A 15186-nucleotide genomic window follows, 5' to 3' on the forward strand; every position below is an offset into this window, starting at 1 on the left:
GCTCACCGCAACCTCCGCCTCCTGGGTTCAGGCAATTCTCCTGCCTCAGCCTCCCTAGTAGCTGGGAATACAGGCGTGCGCGACCATGCCCAGCTAATTTTTGTATTTTTAGCAGAGATGGGGTTTCACCATGTTGACCAGGATGGTCTCGATCTCTCGACCTTGAGATCCACCCGCCTCGGCCTCCCAAAGTGCTGGGATTACAGGCGTGAGCCACCGCGCCCGGCAAAAAAAAGAAGCTTACTTCTTCACTTTTTGTGACAATGTTCACTTTGTAGAAGATTCACCTCCTCCCTTTAAAAAAATCTCCCTGTCTTTTGAGGAGTCTCGCTCTGTCGCCCAGGCAGGAGTGCAGTGGTGCAATCTCGGCTCACTGCAACCTCCACCTCTCGGGTTCAAGGGATTCTCCTGCCTCAGCCTCCTGAGTAGCTAGGATAACAGGTGCGTGCCACCACACCCAGCTAATTTTTGTATTTTTAATAGAGATGGGGTTTTACCATGTTGGTCAGACTGGTCTCAAATTCCTGACCTTGTGATCCACCCGTCTCTGCCTCCCAAAGTGCTGGGATTACAGACATGAGTCACCGCACCTGGCTCCTCTTGATGTTTTATTATGACTCCCAGTTGAGGAGTCAATGCAGGATTTTTCTCCGCCTCTTTGCCAGACACGCAGCTAGGGCGCCCTATCTACTCAGCCCTGCTGCACTCAGCCCCTTGAGGGAGGGAGCACGTGAGTGAGTGAGTACGGGACCCAGCCGGCTATTCCCAGTGCCAACACAGGAGCAAGCTCCATGTGGGGCCTGCGGCCAGGCCAGGCATGTTGCCTCAAGGGGAACATGGTGGCACCCAGGCAAGGCTGCCCGTGACTCTGAAGCTCCAGACGGGGCTTTAGTGTGCTAATTAGCTCTGTTAGATCCACTGTCCACAGCCCAATGGACGGCAGCATGTTAAGGGCTCAGTTGGTTCCTGTCCCTGTCCTGTGGGGCAGCTGCCCTCCATTGGTGAGGGCGAAAGGCGAGTGTGATAGCCTTTCTGGGTATCCACACGCAGTGGGTCCTGAGCTCTTGTCCAGCATCCGAGAATAGGGTCATGCTGACAACTGAAGGGTGATGAGGGGACACAGAAGGGCGGGGAGGCCCCCCACCCCCACAGTTACGTGGTTCCTCTCTCCCTGCGTGGCTAGGTCAGGGGCTTTTTATGGACTCAGAATGGGGAGTGTGCTGACTGGTTTGTGAGTATACACCAAAGGTCAAAGCAGAGACACCACTCGACGGTGGGCACGCCGGTGTAGAAAACCAATTAGGATGGGGTAGGTACGTGTGAAATAGGTGAAGGGTGGGGATCAGTCAGAGGAAAGCATGCCAGACGGGAAGACAGGTTCTCAGTCGGTCTGTGGATTTAACTTGGAGCTTGGCTTTCAGGCTTTCAACTGTCTATGGCTTGACATGGGGTTTCACCAGGGGCCCACCCCGTCTGCCCAGGCATTTGGCTGCCTCCTGCTGCTATCAGAGTGATGTGGGAATACTGTCTATAAATGCGGATTATTGTTTGAAAAACATCAAATCAGAAGTTGTTGGCTTAGCAATGCAAGCAGTTTAAACTCACCCCTGTAAACTGCCTAAAGCACAGGTTGGGGGATCAGGTCACGGTTAGAGACAAAGGCTCAGAGTGCAGAGGAGATGGCTGATGAGGTCATCATCCTCCCCGCGGGGGTGGGGGCTTGAGGAAGGCCTAAGAGAGTGATGCTAGTCCCAATCCAGCCTTATCCGGTTGAGAGGATGCTTAATCCCCAGAACGGAGTTGCTTCAAGGACTTTCCATCTAGGAATTCTGGAGAAGGACCCCTGCCGTCTCCTGTCTGTCCGGAGCCCAGAAGGCTGCTCAGTCCTGTCTGCTCACCTTCGACAGGGCCCCTGCTTTGGCCAACGATTATGAGCAGGACATTCCCTTTTCCTCCCAGCTTACGCTCTTGGCAGAAGTAGAGGCAAGCTGATAGAAAAAACCAACGCAGTTTCAAAGAATCCAAAGGCCTGGCTTTGCCTTTGTTTTATCTTTTAAGTAACCTTGGGGTAATGTTTGCAGCTGCAGAGGAAGGCTAAGCAACTCAAGCCAGGGTTTTGAAATTTAAATCCAAGACTATGTGATGACATCTTTCGGCCCTCCAAGTGGGTGAAATAGGTAGGGTTGTGGTGCAAATGTTCAGAGGCCATAAAGTCTAAGTGGTTTACCGAGAGCAGCTCGGCCATAGAGACCCCCATCCAGGCGGCACTGAAAGCATTAAGAAGCAGACACCCAGACAGAACAGCAAAGTGGGTCCATCTTGGGGGACAACAGCCTTCTGAGCTGAGAGCCTCAAAGGCCGACAACATTCAGGGCTGAGGGCCTTGAGCAGACGCTGACGCACGGGTTTAGTCTCTCTGAACAGGTGATTCTTATTAACAAACAGGTGTTTGGTATTTTCTCACAGAACAAAACTAAACTAGGCAGGCAGCTGGTGCCTGCTTACCACTGATCACAGACACGCTAAAAAGTATTCTCCACGAGGGAGCCACGGGGGCAGGGTCACATATCCCGTGCTTACAGAATTGTTTTCACCGGTGTGTGATACACATCTACTGTCTTGCCACTTTAGAATGCCCCAAGCAGTTTTCCACTTGGTGGGGGCCAGCCAGGTTTTCCTCGCCACCATTCTTAGCAAACAATATAATTTTATCCTACACTCAGTACTACTCTCAGCGTTTCTCAACAGTGGTTGGTTGTTAGTAATCATTGTGAACTCATATTTCAAAACATATCTTAGAAAATTGGCTTCCAGTGTAGTTTGTGGTGAAATACCATATTACTAAATGCCACACACACACATGCATATATCTTATTTTGCATTATATTATTTTTTTAAGACAGGATCTCACTGTCACCCAGGCTGAAGTACAGTGGTGTAATCATAGCTCACTGCAGCCTCAACCTCTCAGTCTCAAGCAGTCCTCCCACCTGAGCCTCCCCAGTAGCTGAGACCACAGGCACGCATCACCATACCTAGCTAACTTTGATTTTTTGTAGAGTTTTGGGGTGGTCTCACTATGTTGCCCGGGCTGGTCTCAAACTCCTGGGATCAAGTGATCTCCCTGCCTCAGCCTCCCGAAGTGCTGGGATTGCAGGCATGAGCTGCTGCAGCCAGCCTACATAGGTAGATATTAAACCCCAATGGTAACGGTGACTAAAGCGTGTTATAACTAATATATACAGATCACAAACACAGTTCTCTTCTGATCCTGAATGGAAGTTAATTTGTGTGAATAAAATAAAAACAAATAGCCATTTGGCATTAGTCTAAATGCCCAGTGAATGAGAGCAGAGAGAATCATTTCCATTGGAAATACCACAGCAGTTTATTATGGATAGCCTCATAAAACAAGAGGCAACAAGACAGAACAAGTAAACTCGGCTCTCTTCCCAGCAAAGGGAAATGCAAAGACCAAGTAGTGAGGACACCTCAGAGCTGATTTTACCCCCAGGATTCTTCCCAAGGAGGCTTTTTCATCTCTTAGGTATCAAAAATTAACAACAACTAAGTTTGTAGTTCTTAGGCACTGGAGTGCACAGAGCACATAATTCATGGCACTGAGTTCAACACACATGCACTCTCCGTCCAGGAGCATGGAGTAAGAAGAAAACACTGCCAGGAGCAGTGGCCCACACCTGTCATCCCAGTGCTCGGGGAGGCCAAGACGGGAGGATCGCTTGAGGCCAGGAGTTCAAAAACAGCCTAGGCAACATAGTAAGATCCTCTCTCTACAAAAAAAAAAGTGAAAAATTATGGCTGGGCACAGTGGCTCACACCTGTAATCCCAGCACATTGGGAGGCCGAGGTGGGTGGGTGACAAGGTCAGGAGTTCAAGATCAGCCTGATCAATATGGTGAAACCCTGTCACTACTAAAAATACAAAAATTAGCTGGGTATGGTGGCATGTGCCTGTAGTCTCAGCTACTCAGGAGGCTGAGGTAGAAAAATCACTTCAACCCAGGAGGCAGAGGTTGCAGTGAGCCAAGATCATGTCACTGCACTCCACCCTGGGCGACAGAATGAGACTCTGTCTCAAACAAACAAGGCCAGGCGCAGTGGCTCACCCCTGTAATCCCAGCACTTTGGGAGGCCGAGGTGGGTAGATCACGAGGTCAAGAGATTGAGACCATCCTGGTCAACATGGTGAAACCTCGTCTCTACTAAAAATACAAAAAATTAGCTGGGCATGGTGGCACGTGCCTGTAGTCCCAGCTACTCAGGAGGCTAAGGCAGAAGAATTGCCTGAACCCAAGAGGCGGAGGTTGCGTTGAGCCAAGATCGCGCCATTGCACTCCAGCCTGGGTAACAAGAGCGAAACTCCATCTCAAAACAAACAAACAAACAAACAAACAACCGAAAAATTAGCCACGTATAGTGGTGTGCATCTGTAGTCCTCGCTACTTGGGAGGCTGAGCCAGGAGGATCACCTGAGCCCAGGAGGTCAAGGGTCCAGTGAGCTCTGATCACACCACACCAGACTCCAGCCTGGGCAACAGAGCAAGACTCTGTCTCTAAAAAAAGAAAAAGAAAAAAACAAGAAACAGCACAATGATGAGGAGTCCACATGCAGCACAAGACTATGTGGAGGCCCTGAAGGAGCTGAAACTACATGGCTTACATTCCACACAGCTATTAATGCAACTATTATAGTAGAAACTGACCATACGGACCAGGCACGGTGGCTCACACCTGTAATCCCTGCACTTTGGGAGGCTGAGGCAGGCAGATCACTTGAGACGAGGAGCTCGAGCCCAGCTTGGGCAACCTGGAGAAACCCTGTCTCTACGAAAAATACAAAAATTAGCTGGGCGTGGTGGTACATATCTGTAATCCCAGCTACTTAGGAGGCTGAGGCACAAGAATTGCTTGAACCTGGGAGGCAGAGGCTGCAGTGAGCCAAGATCGCACCACCGCATTCCAGCCTGGGCAACTGAGTGAGATGATCTCAAAAAAAGAAAAGAAACTGACCATAGGAAAAGACAAAGTGGGATGAAGAAGAGAAATGGGGAAGGACAAGGAAAAAGCGAAAAGGGGACTCTCGTTCCACAGGCCAGGACCTCCCGCAAATGCCTTCTGGCTGCCTGGCAGTTTCCTCCTCCATCTGTCTCTCAGCCGCAGCTCACCATCAGATTTCTCTCATCTTTCCTGTGGGCTCATGTGATGGCTTCGTTTGATTTTTACTGCTGTTACTACTATTATTACCACTATTAGCTTTGAGCTAGGTACTGTGCTAAATGCTTTACAACCTCCTCCCAATTCAGTGATGTTAGTGTTGTTACTAACTCCATTTTACAGATGAGGAAAAAGAGGCTCAGAGAGATTACACAACTTAGCCAAAATCACCAGATACTAAAACAGTGGTACGAAGGACACTGAGCCTAGGCTATTTGCATCCCAATCTGTGTCCTTTGAAAGCAAAGTAGGCCAGGTGCAGTAGCTCGAGCCTGTAATCCCAGCACTGTGGGAGGCTGAGGCAAATGGATGACTTGAGGTCCGTTTTGAGACCTGAAGGCAAATGGATTACTTTGAGATCCATTTTGAGTTTGAGACCAGCCTGGGCCAGGCACAGTGGCTCATGCCTGTAATCCCAGCACTTTGAGAGACTGAGGCGGGTGGATCATAAAGTGAGGAGATCAAAATCATCCTGATCATGGTGAAACCCCGTTAAAAAAAAAAGAGAGAGAGAGAAACCAGCTTGGCCAACATGGTGAGATCCCCACCTCTACTAAAAATATAAAAATCAGCCTGGCATGGTGGCAAGTGCCTGTAATCCCAGCTACGTGGGAGGCTGAGTCATGAGAATTGTTTGAACCCAGAAGGCAGAGGATGCAGTTAGCCAAGATGGCCACACTGTGCTCCAGCCTGGGCGACAGAGTGAGACACTGTCTCAAAGAAAAAAAAAAAAGAAAGAAAGAAAAGAAAGAAAAAAGAAAAATAACATGATATCAAACAAAAGAGAGCAGGAACATGTATTAAATGCTTAATATAGAGCTGAGATTTAGGTAGGTGTCATTATTCCCATTTTACAGACAAAGACACTGAGGCTTAGAGAGGCTAAGTAACTTATCTTAAGTCATACTGCTTAGTACAAGAACCCAGATCTGTCTGACTGCAAAGCCCATATTCTTTCTTATTTTTCTTTCCAAATGGAATTCCCAGGAATTTCATTGGCTAAATGAAATAGTTAAAAATCCCTCCAATGGGCATTTTTGGTTCTGCACATTCAAGGCAAACAGACGTTGTTGTAAAATAAACACCTGGCCATGCGCAGTGGCTCATACCTGTAATCCCAGCACTTTGGGAGGCTGAGGCAGGATTGCTTGAGGCCAGGAGTTTGGGACCAGCCCAGGTAACATAGCAAGATCCTGTCTCTACAAAAAGTACACACACAAAAAACACACAATTAGCCAGACTTGGCAGCACACAGGTCCTGGCTGGCTGGGAGGCTGAGGCAAGAGGATCCCCTAAGCTCAGGAAGTTGTAGAGACTGCAGTGAGCTGTGATCATGCCACTGCACTCTAGCCTGGGCAACAGAGTAAGACCCTGTCTCAAAAAAAAAAAGAAAAAATTTAAATTTAAATTAAAAAAACCCCAAAGTACATCACCTGAGGAGTGCATCAGAATTTGATAAGCCGTATATTAAAGACTGCCTGCAAGGGGGCTTCTGCAGAAACTCTGTTTTATAAATTCTTCTGTTTCGGTTCATTATACTTCCTAAAGTTCAAAGAAAAAGATTGGAAACAGAAATCAGTTTGTTTTGGTTTAAAATTAGGATTCATGAATCTAATGAAGTTTTTCTGGTGTGGGGTATTCTACATAAAGTCTTTCTTTTTTTTTTTTTTTTTTGAGATGCAGTCTCATACTGTCATCTGGGCTGGAGTGTAGTGGCACCATCTCAGCTCACTGCAACCTCCACCTCCCCGGTTCATGCGATCCGCCTGCCTCCACCTCCTGAGTAGCTGGGATCACAGGCACATACCACCACACTCAGCTAATTTTTTGAATTTTTAGTTAAGATGGGTTTCACTATGTTGGCCAGACTGGTCTCGAACTCCTGACCTCATGATCCAGCCGCCTTCCTCCCAAAGTGGTGGGATCACAGTCGTGAGCCACTGCACCCAGCCTTAAAGTCATTTTAATCACAGCTGTGTTCTTCAGGTATCAGGAGAGAGAGGGGTATGAATGCCTAGAAACCCATAGGGCCCCATAGCAAACTCTCATTTTACTACTACTACTACTACTACTACTACTACTACTACTACTACTATTTATTTATTTAAGTGCTCTCACACCCAGGCTGGAATGCAGTCGCGCAATCATGGTTAACTGCAGCCTTAACCTCCTGGGCTCAAGCTATCCTCCCACCTCAGCATCCCAAGTGGCTGTGACTACAGGCATGCAACATCATGCCTGGCTAATTAATTTTTGTAGAGATAGGGTCTCATTATGTTGCCCAGGCTGGTCTTAAACTCCTGGCCTCAAGCCATAGGACCACCTCGACCTCCTGTGTCCCTTGCCACCACACCCACCAAACCCTCATTTTATTAATGAGGAAACAAAGACTTGGGGAAGCTGAGTGACTACTCGTTAGTGGTATAGTTGAAACTAGAACTGTGGTTTCCTGATTCTTAAACCATTGTTCATTCCACAGTATGAGCCAGGAATCACTTTAGAGTACATTCCTGTTTTTTTCTTTCCTCTTTTGCGAGAGGGGAAAAAGGTGAGAAAGCTTGAAGAAACATTTTTAAAAATGAGGACAGTGGCCGGACATGGTGGCTCACGCCTGTGATCCCAGCACTTTGGGAGGCCAAGATGGGTGGATCACGAGGTCACGTGTTCGAGACCAGCCTGATCTACGTGGTGAAACCCCGTCCCTACTAAAAATACAAAAATTAGCCAGGTGTGGTGGTGGGAGTCTGTAATCCCAGCTACTCAGGAGGCTGAGGCAGGAGAATTGCGTGACCCAGGAGGTGGAGGTTGCAGTGAGCCCACTACACCCTTGTCTGAGCAACAGAGCGAGACTCCTTCTCAAAAAAAAAAAAAAAGAAAGAAAAATCAGAACAAATAAGAGTAAAGTTATCCTTGGAAACAGGTGAAGAAGGTAATTTCAGAGGCTGGAATTAGCAGAGCACAGGAAAAGATAAGATGTAATCTAAGGCAATTAGAGTGAACAGGCAATTACAGACTTTTGTTACCTGTATTGAAGTGGATGCTCTGAAACAGCAGGCCTTTTGAAATCCATGGCCCACTCAGGACCTAGAAAGTGAGGACGTCTAACCCAAGTGAAAGTTCAGTGTTACACAAGAGGTATTTGTTTTTATTAAAACAAACAAACAAACAAACAAAAAACCCCAGAGGTATTTGTTTTACATAAAGGAAAAAACCAAAAGAAACAAGATGTGAGCTCGGGTCCTCTTAGCTCAATTCCAGGGCCTCAGAATTCAAAGCCCATCTCCTTGTTTCCTGTGAATTATCCCAAGGAGTGTTGATTTTCTTGGCCTTCTAGACTTCTAAGATCTTACTTCCATGTGTAAGGAGCAGAATTTACCGTAGAGATGGAGGGAGGTATTCACATCCCAGTAACAGCAAACAGGTTTAATTGGAACAGGTGGTATCACTATCTAGTACTGTTCCCGCCTCTCTCCCCTGCAGAATCTCAGCTTCTCTCCGCCTCCTTCTACCTCCTTCCTCCCCACTCCCTCTCCTCCTCCTCTTCCCTTCCAGGGACAGAAAGAACAAACTCTTCCTCTAACCTCTAGCCCGGCAGGTTTTCCCTGCCTCTGAAGTCCTAGAGTCTGCTGACATCCTTGCCCTCAAGGCCTCGTCCCTCCCGACGAGCTTAGCGAAGTCTCTCCCTCAAAAAGACAGCTCCTTCCATCCCTAAGAATTGCAGGAATCTGCTGTTAAAATTCAAAATATAGGGCTGGGCGTGGTGGCTCATGCCTGTAATCCCAGCACTTTGGGAGGCCAAGGCAGGCAGATCACCTAAGGTGAGGAATTTGAGACCAGCCTGGCCAACATGGCGAAAGCCCATCTTTCCTAAATATACAAAAATTAGCCAGACATGGTGGCAGGTGCCTGTAATCCCAGCTAATCCTAACTATTTGGGAGGCTGAGGCAGGAGAATCCCTTGAACCCGGGAGTCAGAGGTTGCAGTGAACTGAGACTGTGCCATTGCATTCCAGCTTGGGTGAAAGAGCAAAGCTCCATCACAAAAAAATAATAGATAGACAGAGAGACAGATAGATAGATACTGTATGTCTTTATACAAGGTTGAAAATCTTTGAAGTTTAATGAAAATGGTGTCTTGACTACTATGGAGTTTATACGTGTGTGTGTGTGTGTGTGTGTGTGTGTGTGTGTGTGTGTATTTTATATATATATATATACACATGTACTTTTTTATTTTTTTTCAGACAGTTTGCTTTGTTGCCCAGGCTGGAGTACAACAGCACAATCTCAGCTCACCGCAACCCCCGCCTCCCAGGTTCAAGCCATTCTCCTGCCTTAGCCTCCCGAGTAGCTGGGACTACAGGCACCCACCACCATGCTGGACTAATTTTTTTAGTTTCAGTAGAGATGGGGTTTCACCATGTTGGCCAGGTTAGTCTCGAACTCCTAACCTCAGGTGATCCACCCGCCTCAGCCTCCCAAAATCCTGGGATTACAGGCGTGAGCCACCATGCCCGACCTGTTTCTCTACTTTCTTAATAAATTTGCTTTCACTTTATGAACTTACACGATTCAAGAACCCTCTCTTGGGGTCTGAATCCAGACCCCTTTCCGGTGACATTTATGTATCAGATGAAGACATGATTTTCGCCCTGGAATCACACCTAGGCTGTGTCTAGCGTTAACAGATTGACTCCACGGCTGCAGTTGCCAGAGTTTTACCCTCACTTCCCTTTGTTCCCCTGATTGGATTTCCTTGGTACCCATTTCCTCTTCTCTGCCTCACATCCAGTATTTCTTCATTTTCACAGTCATCTTGCTTAGCCTCTTAGGAGGCTGATGAGGGCAAACTACCACCTGTGGAGAGGGGACCTGAGCCACACCCCACCCTGTAGCTCAAACAGCCAAGCTCTCCCAGGAAGCTCATCACTGGCATGAGTCAAAGATGGCGGCATACTTTTGGGGGGATTTAATGATGCTTTATGCTTTTTTATCAAAACTATGGAACACAGTGATTATAATTAGTATATTTACAAAAACCACAAGAATAGACAGGCACAATCATGAGCTCCGGTCACGAAGGGCTAATTTTCCCTCACTGAATGTCCTGTGGGTTTCCTTTCAGCCTTAATTAGCACAACTTTTTAACTTTTTAATTTACAATGAATGCTTTCACTTAAGCAAGCCCTGCTAGTGTTTGACAGATGGTTAATGTCAAAAGCCCAGGGGGATGGCTTAGCTTTGGCTTCCGTGTTTTCGAAGCAGGAGAAATATTTGGCTGCGCTGATAATTTGTCAGCATGCATCACCATCAACTTTTATTGTCCTTCAAATTCCCCGTTCTCCCTTGGACTTCTCTTTGACTCTTTGCCTATCAGAAGCACACCATAATGGCCCATGTGCTAAGCCTCATAAAGTTATTTTTCTCAATTAATGGCTTCACTGACAATTTTACTGCTTTGCTCTAAGCCCCCCCATTCCCCTGGGCATCAGTACACGTGTCTGTGATAAGCCTCATCCAGCCCTACAAAACTGGCCCCACAGAATTCAGATGTCCTGTTTAAAAAAGCTTATTTCTCTCTCCCTCTCTTTTTTTGCAACATAACACTTGAAAATTCATTTAAGCAGAAAGTAAAAGAGCTTTAAAGCAGACCATAAAAGTGATTACTCATGAGTACGTACTTTATTCCTCTCCCAGCTGACATCCATTCGACATTAATTTTCCTTGAGTGTGTATCTTGATCTCTTTCCCAAATCCTTACTACTATATATGAACTTTTAATTCCACCCTTATTCCTTTCTACTTTGTGCCAAAAACTTGCACAATGTGCTGAGAGAGATCCATGGGGCTCTGGAGCCACAGTTTGGGAAACTCTGCTATGCCATGATAATGCTCCCTAGTCGCAGCTGCTGGCTTTATTAGGTAGTCAGTTTGTTGTTTTTTAATTATGAAAGGAAAAGTTCTTAATTCATTTTTTCCAAAGTTACTTTTTTTTTTTTTTTTTTTTGAGACAGACTGACTCTGTTGCCCAGCCTGGAGTGCAGTGATGTGATCTTGGCTTACTATAACCTCTGCCTCCTAGGTTCAAGACATCCTCCTGCCTCTCCTGCACCCCCGAAGGCATGCGCCACCACACCCAGCTAATTTTTCTATTGTTAGTGCAGATGAGGTTTCACCATGTTGCCCAGGCTGCTCTTGAATCCCTGACCCAAGCGATCCTCCTGCCTCAGTCCATGCCTGGCCTAAATGGACTTAGATCAGGGGAGCCTTTTTTTAGAGATAGCAATTTCTTGGCTGGGCGTGGTGGCTCACGCCTGTAATCCCAGCACTTTGGGAGGCCAACGCGGGTGGATCACAAGATCAGGAGTTTGAGACCAGCCTAGCCAACATTGTGAAACCCTGTCTCTACTAAAAATATAAAAATTTAGCCTGGCATGGCGGCAGGCACCTGACCCAGCTACTTGGGAGGCTGAGGCAGAAGAATTGCTTGAACCCAGAAGACAGAGGTTGCAGTGAGCTGAGACTGCGCCACAGCACTCCAGCCTGGGCAACTGAGTGAGACTCTGTCTCAAAAAAAAAAAAAAAAAAAAAAAAAAACAATTCCTGATAGCACCTCCCTCTGTCCCAAAGAACTCAGTAGTAAGAAAGAACTGATAAAAAATATTCCACAATTTCATACACATCAGTTCATCTAAGACTTTTTGTTTTTAAACAGATGAGAAAGCAGAGGCTCAGAGATATTACATAAAGGGTATCTTCAAGGTCATGGCTTCTCTGTCAGTCAGTGTCAGAAACTCGAATTTAAACCACCACTTGAAGATTCTGATTAAATAAACAAAATTCAATTTTGCAAAAAGAATTAGAAATCTGGAGATTCTCATTAATGTTATGGTGACAAATCTTTTATAAGCAGTACTTACCATCGATTGTGCTTTTCTTAGCCTAGTTCTGTCCTGCAATTTATTTTTCTTATCATATGACTGTCGGCTGAAATCTGCGGTCATTTCGTTTCTCTTTCTTCTTCTGTAAATTGGAAAGCAGTAGGAAAATTACAAAGTACCACTTTAAAACTGGGGTGGTTTGCATAGCTATTTGTCTGTTTCACTTTGTTGTTCTTGTGATTTAAAAGATTGTCTTCCCTTAACTGGAAACAAGCCAAATGTCCATCAACAGAGAACTGGTTGAATCACCTCTGGCATCTCCACAACACAATGCAGTAGTATGAGCTGCAAAAGGAAGGCAGGATGTTTCTATATTCAACTGTGGAAGGATGTCCAGGATATACTGTTACATGAAGAAAGAAAGGTGGATGAGATGGTATGCACTGTGTGCTGCCATTCATTTCAGGAAGGAGGTATTAAGATCTCTTCCTCTATATATTGTACATATGTAATCACTTTTACTTTTTAAAATGGAAGGATTATGGTTGGGTGTGATGGCTCAGGCCTGTAATCCCACCACTTTGGGAGGCCGAGGCAGGTGGATCACCTGAGGTCAGGAGTTCGGGACCAGCCTGGCCAACATGGTGAAACCCCTTCTCTACGAAAAATATGAAAGTTAGCCGGGCATGATGGTGCACACCTGCAGTCCCAGCTACTCAGGAGGCTGAGGCAGGAGAATCAGTCCAACCCAGGAAGTGGAGCTTTCAGTGAGCTGAGATTGTGCCACTGCACTCCAGCCTGGGCGAAAGAGTGAGACTGCATCTCAAATAATAATAATAATAAAATAAAATGGAAGGATTAAACCATAAAATGAAAAACAGTTACCTAGAAGTAGGATTCCCATGTGAACTGATCAAAAACAGAGAATATGAGCTGGGCACGGTGGCTCATGCCCATAAACCCAGCTCTTCAGAAGGTCGAGAGGGGAAGATAACTTGAGTCCAGGAGTTTGAGACCCACCTGGGCAACGTGGTGAGACCCTATCTCTACAAAAAATTAAAAACGTAGCTGGGCATGGTGGTGCATGCCTGTAGTTCCAGCTACTCAGGTAGGAGGACTGCTTGAGCCCTGGAGGGCCAGGCTGCACTGAGCCATGACTGCACCGCTGCGCTCTATCCTGGGTGACAGAGTGAGACCCTAACTTAAAAAAAAGGAAAAGGAAAAAAAAAAGAACAGGTAATAATAGAGGAATAGGGACCAAAAGTTAGATTTCTCCAAGTATACCTTATTTTGTATATTTAATTTTGGAGCCATCTAAATTTTTCTCAAAATCATAGAATAAAATGAAGTGAAAAATACCTAAAATCTAAAAAGCAAAATGAAACAAATGTGTCTGTTGAGTTGGTGGCATTACTACAGACAAAGGAGTTACTTCACGTGAGTTTAATGCAGGAGTTTGTCTGAATATTCTTCATAAAATACATCTGAGAGATGAAAATACAGACACAGAAGTCAAACGGTTTTCAGTAATCATATCGCTTGCTTTAATATTACCATTTTTTTTCTAAAACTCCTGCATGTATTTGGATAAAACAAGGATCCACCAACCACAGCCCACAGGCTCAAGCCAGCCTGCTGCCTGTTTTTGTAAATAAAGTTTTATTGGAACATAGTCATACTTATTTCTTGCACATGGTCTATTACTATATTTATGCTACAATGGCAGAGTTGAGTAACTGTGACAGAGACCATATGTCCTGCAAAGACTAAAATATTTCCTGCTTTGCCCTTTATGGGAAAAATTTGTCTGATGTAATGGATGTAGGCGATGAGTATCCATGGTTACCAGCATGACAAAAAGAGAGACAACCAGAAATGATGTGTGTTGTGACGGAAGTCTATGTCCCTGTTCAGTATATACATAAGCCTCTAGGTCTGACTCTCGGTATAGCCAGGTATGAGGGACAGAGGAACGTGTTGAAATGCATGTGGGCGGTACAATCAACAAAATCCAGAATGTGAGAAGCTTTCCAGGATAAATGATCTGATATCTATGACAAACAAATTGCAAAGAGAAAAAAAGGACAGAGCGGGAAATTATGGACAGAACAAAATGCTGAAGTGACACATAGATCAAATGAAATATGCAGACTCCAGGCTGGAGTGCAGTGGCATAACCATGGCTCACTGCAGCCTTCACTTCCTGGGCTGAAGCAACCTTCCCACTTCAGCCTCCTGAGTAGCTAGGACTACAGGCATGCACCGCCACATTTGGCTAATTTTATTTTATTTTTACAGAGACAGGATCTTGCAATGTTGCCCAGGCTGGTCTCAAACTCCTAAACTCAAGTGATACTTCTGCCTCAGCCACTGTAAGTTCTGAGATTACAGGTGTTTGCCATCACACCTGGCCTGATCTTTTTGAGTGTCCACTCCAACCTCTCACCTCAGCTCTCTTGGCCCAATAAAGAAGGGTGATTTGCATAAATGTCCCAAAAGATCAAAATTGAGGAACTCCTACTTTCTGGTTTAAAATGTATTACAGAGCTACAGTAATCAAAACAGTGTCATACTGGTGTAAAGACCAACATAGAGACCAATGGAACAGAATAAGGAGCCCAGAAATAAAACCCTCACATATATGGTCCACTGACTTTCAACAAAGGTGCCAGGACTATTCAGCGGGGCAAAGGACAGTCTTTTCAACAACAGTGCTGGGGAAATGGGATATCTACATGCAGAACAATGAAGCTGGACCCCGACTTTATACCATATGCAAAAATTAACTCAAAATGGATCAAAGACCTAAACTGCAAAACTCAAACCATAAAACTCTTAGAAGAAAATACAGAGGAAAATTGCCAAGACATTGGATTTAGCAGTGATTTCTTGGATATGACACCCAAAATTTAGACAAATTGGACTTCATCAAAATCGAAAACGTTTGTGCCCTAAAAGATGTTATCAAGAGAGAATGGGGTGTCAGCTCTACTCAGGGTTGCTCCGTTTAATTTGTTTAATCTTTGCACTATCTCTTGATTTTTCAACCTGATGACGCCTCAGTCTCTCT

General features: G+C 45.5%; 1 protein-coding gene across 6 annotated transcripts in view; it reads right to left on the reverse strand.

The window, feature by feature from the left end:
* FBXO16 (F-box protein 16) overlaps positions 1-15186 on the reverse strand; it is a 74851-nt gene that overhangs the window by 9194 nt on the left and 50471 nt on the right. For 2 of the 6 annotated variants that reach the window (XM_074384115.1, XM_074384114.1), the window contains exons 7-8: positions 12156-12258; positions 7-6434 (exon numbers count right to left, since the gene is read on the reverse strand). In XM_074384115.1, coding sequence (XP_074240216.1) covers positions 6339-6434; positions 12156-12258 — 199 coding nt within the window. In that variant the 3' untranslated portion in view covers positions 7-6338. The other 4 variants (XM_003937216.4, XM_074384116.1, XR_012513305.1 and 1 more) reach the window with 3 other exon arrangements.

The sequence above is a fragment of the Saimiri boliviensis genome, chromosome 13, assembly GCF_048565385.1.
Source record: "Saimiri boliviensis isolate mSaiBol1 chromosome 13, mSaiBol1.pri, whole genome shotgun sequence".
In the NCBI taxonomy this organism is placed as follows: Eukaryota; Metazoa; Chordata; class Mammalia; order Primates; family Cebidae; genus Saimiri; species Saimiri boliviensis.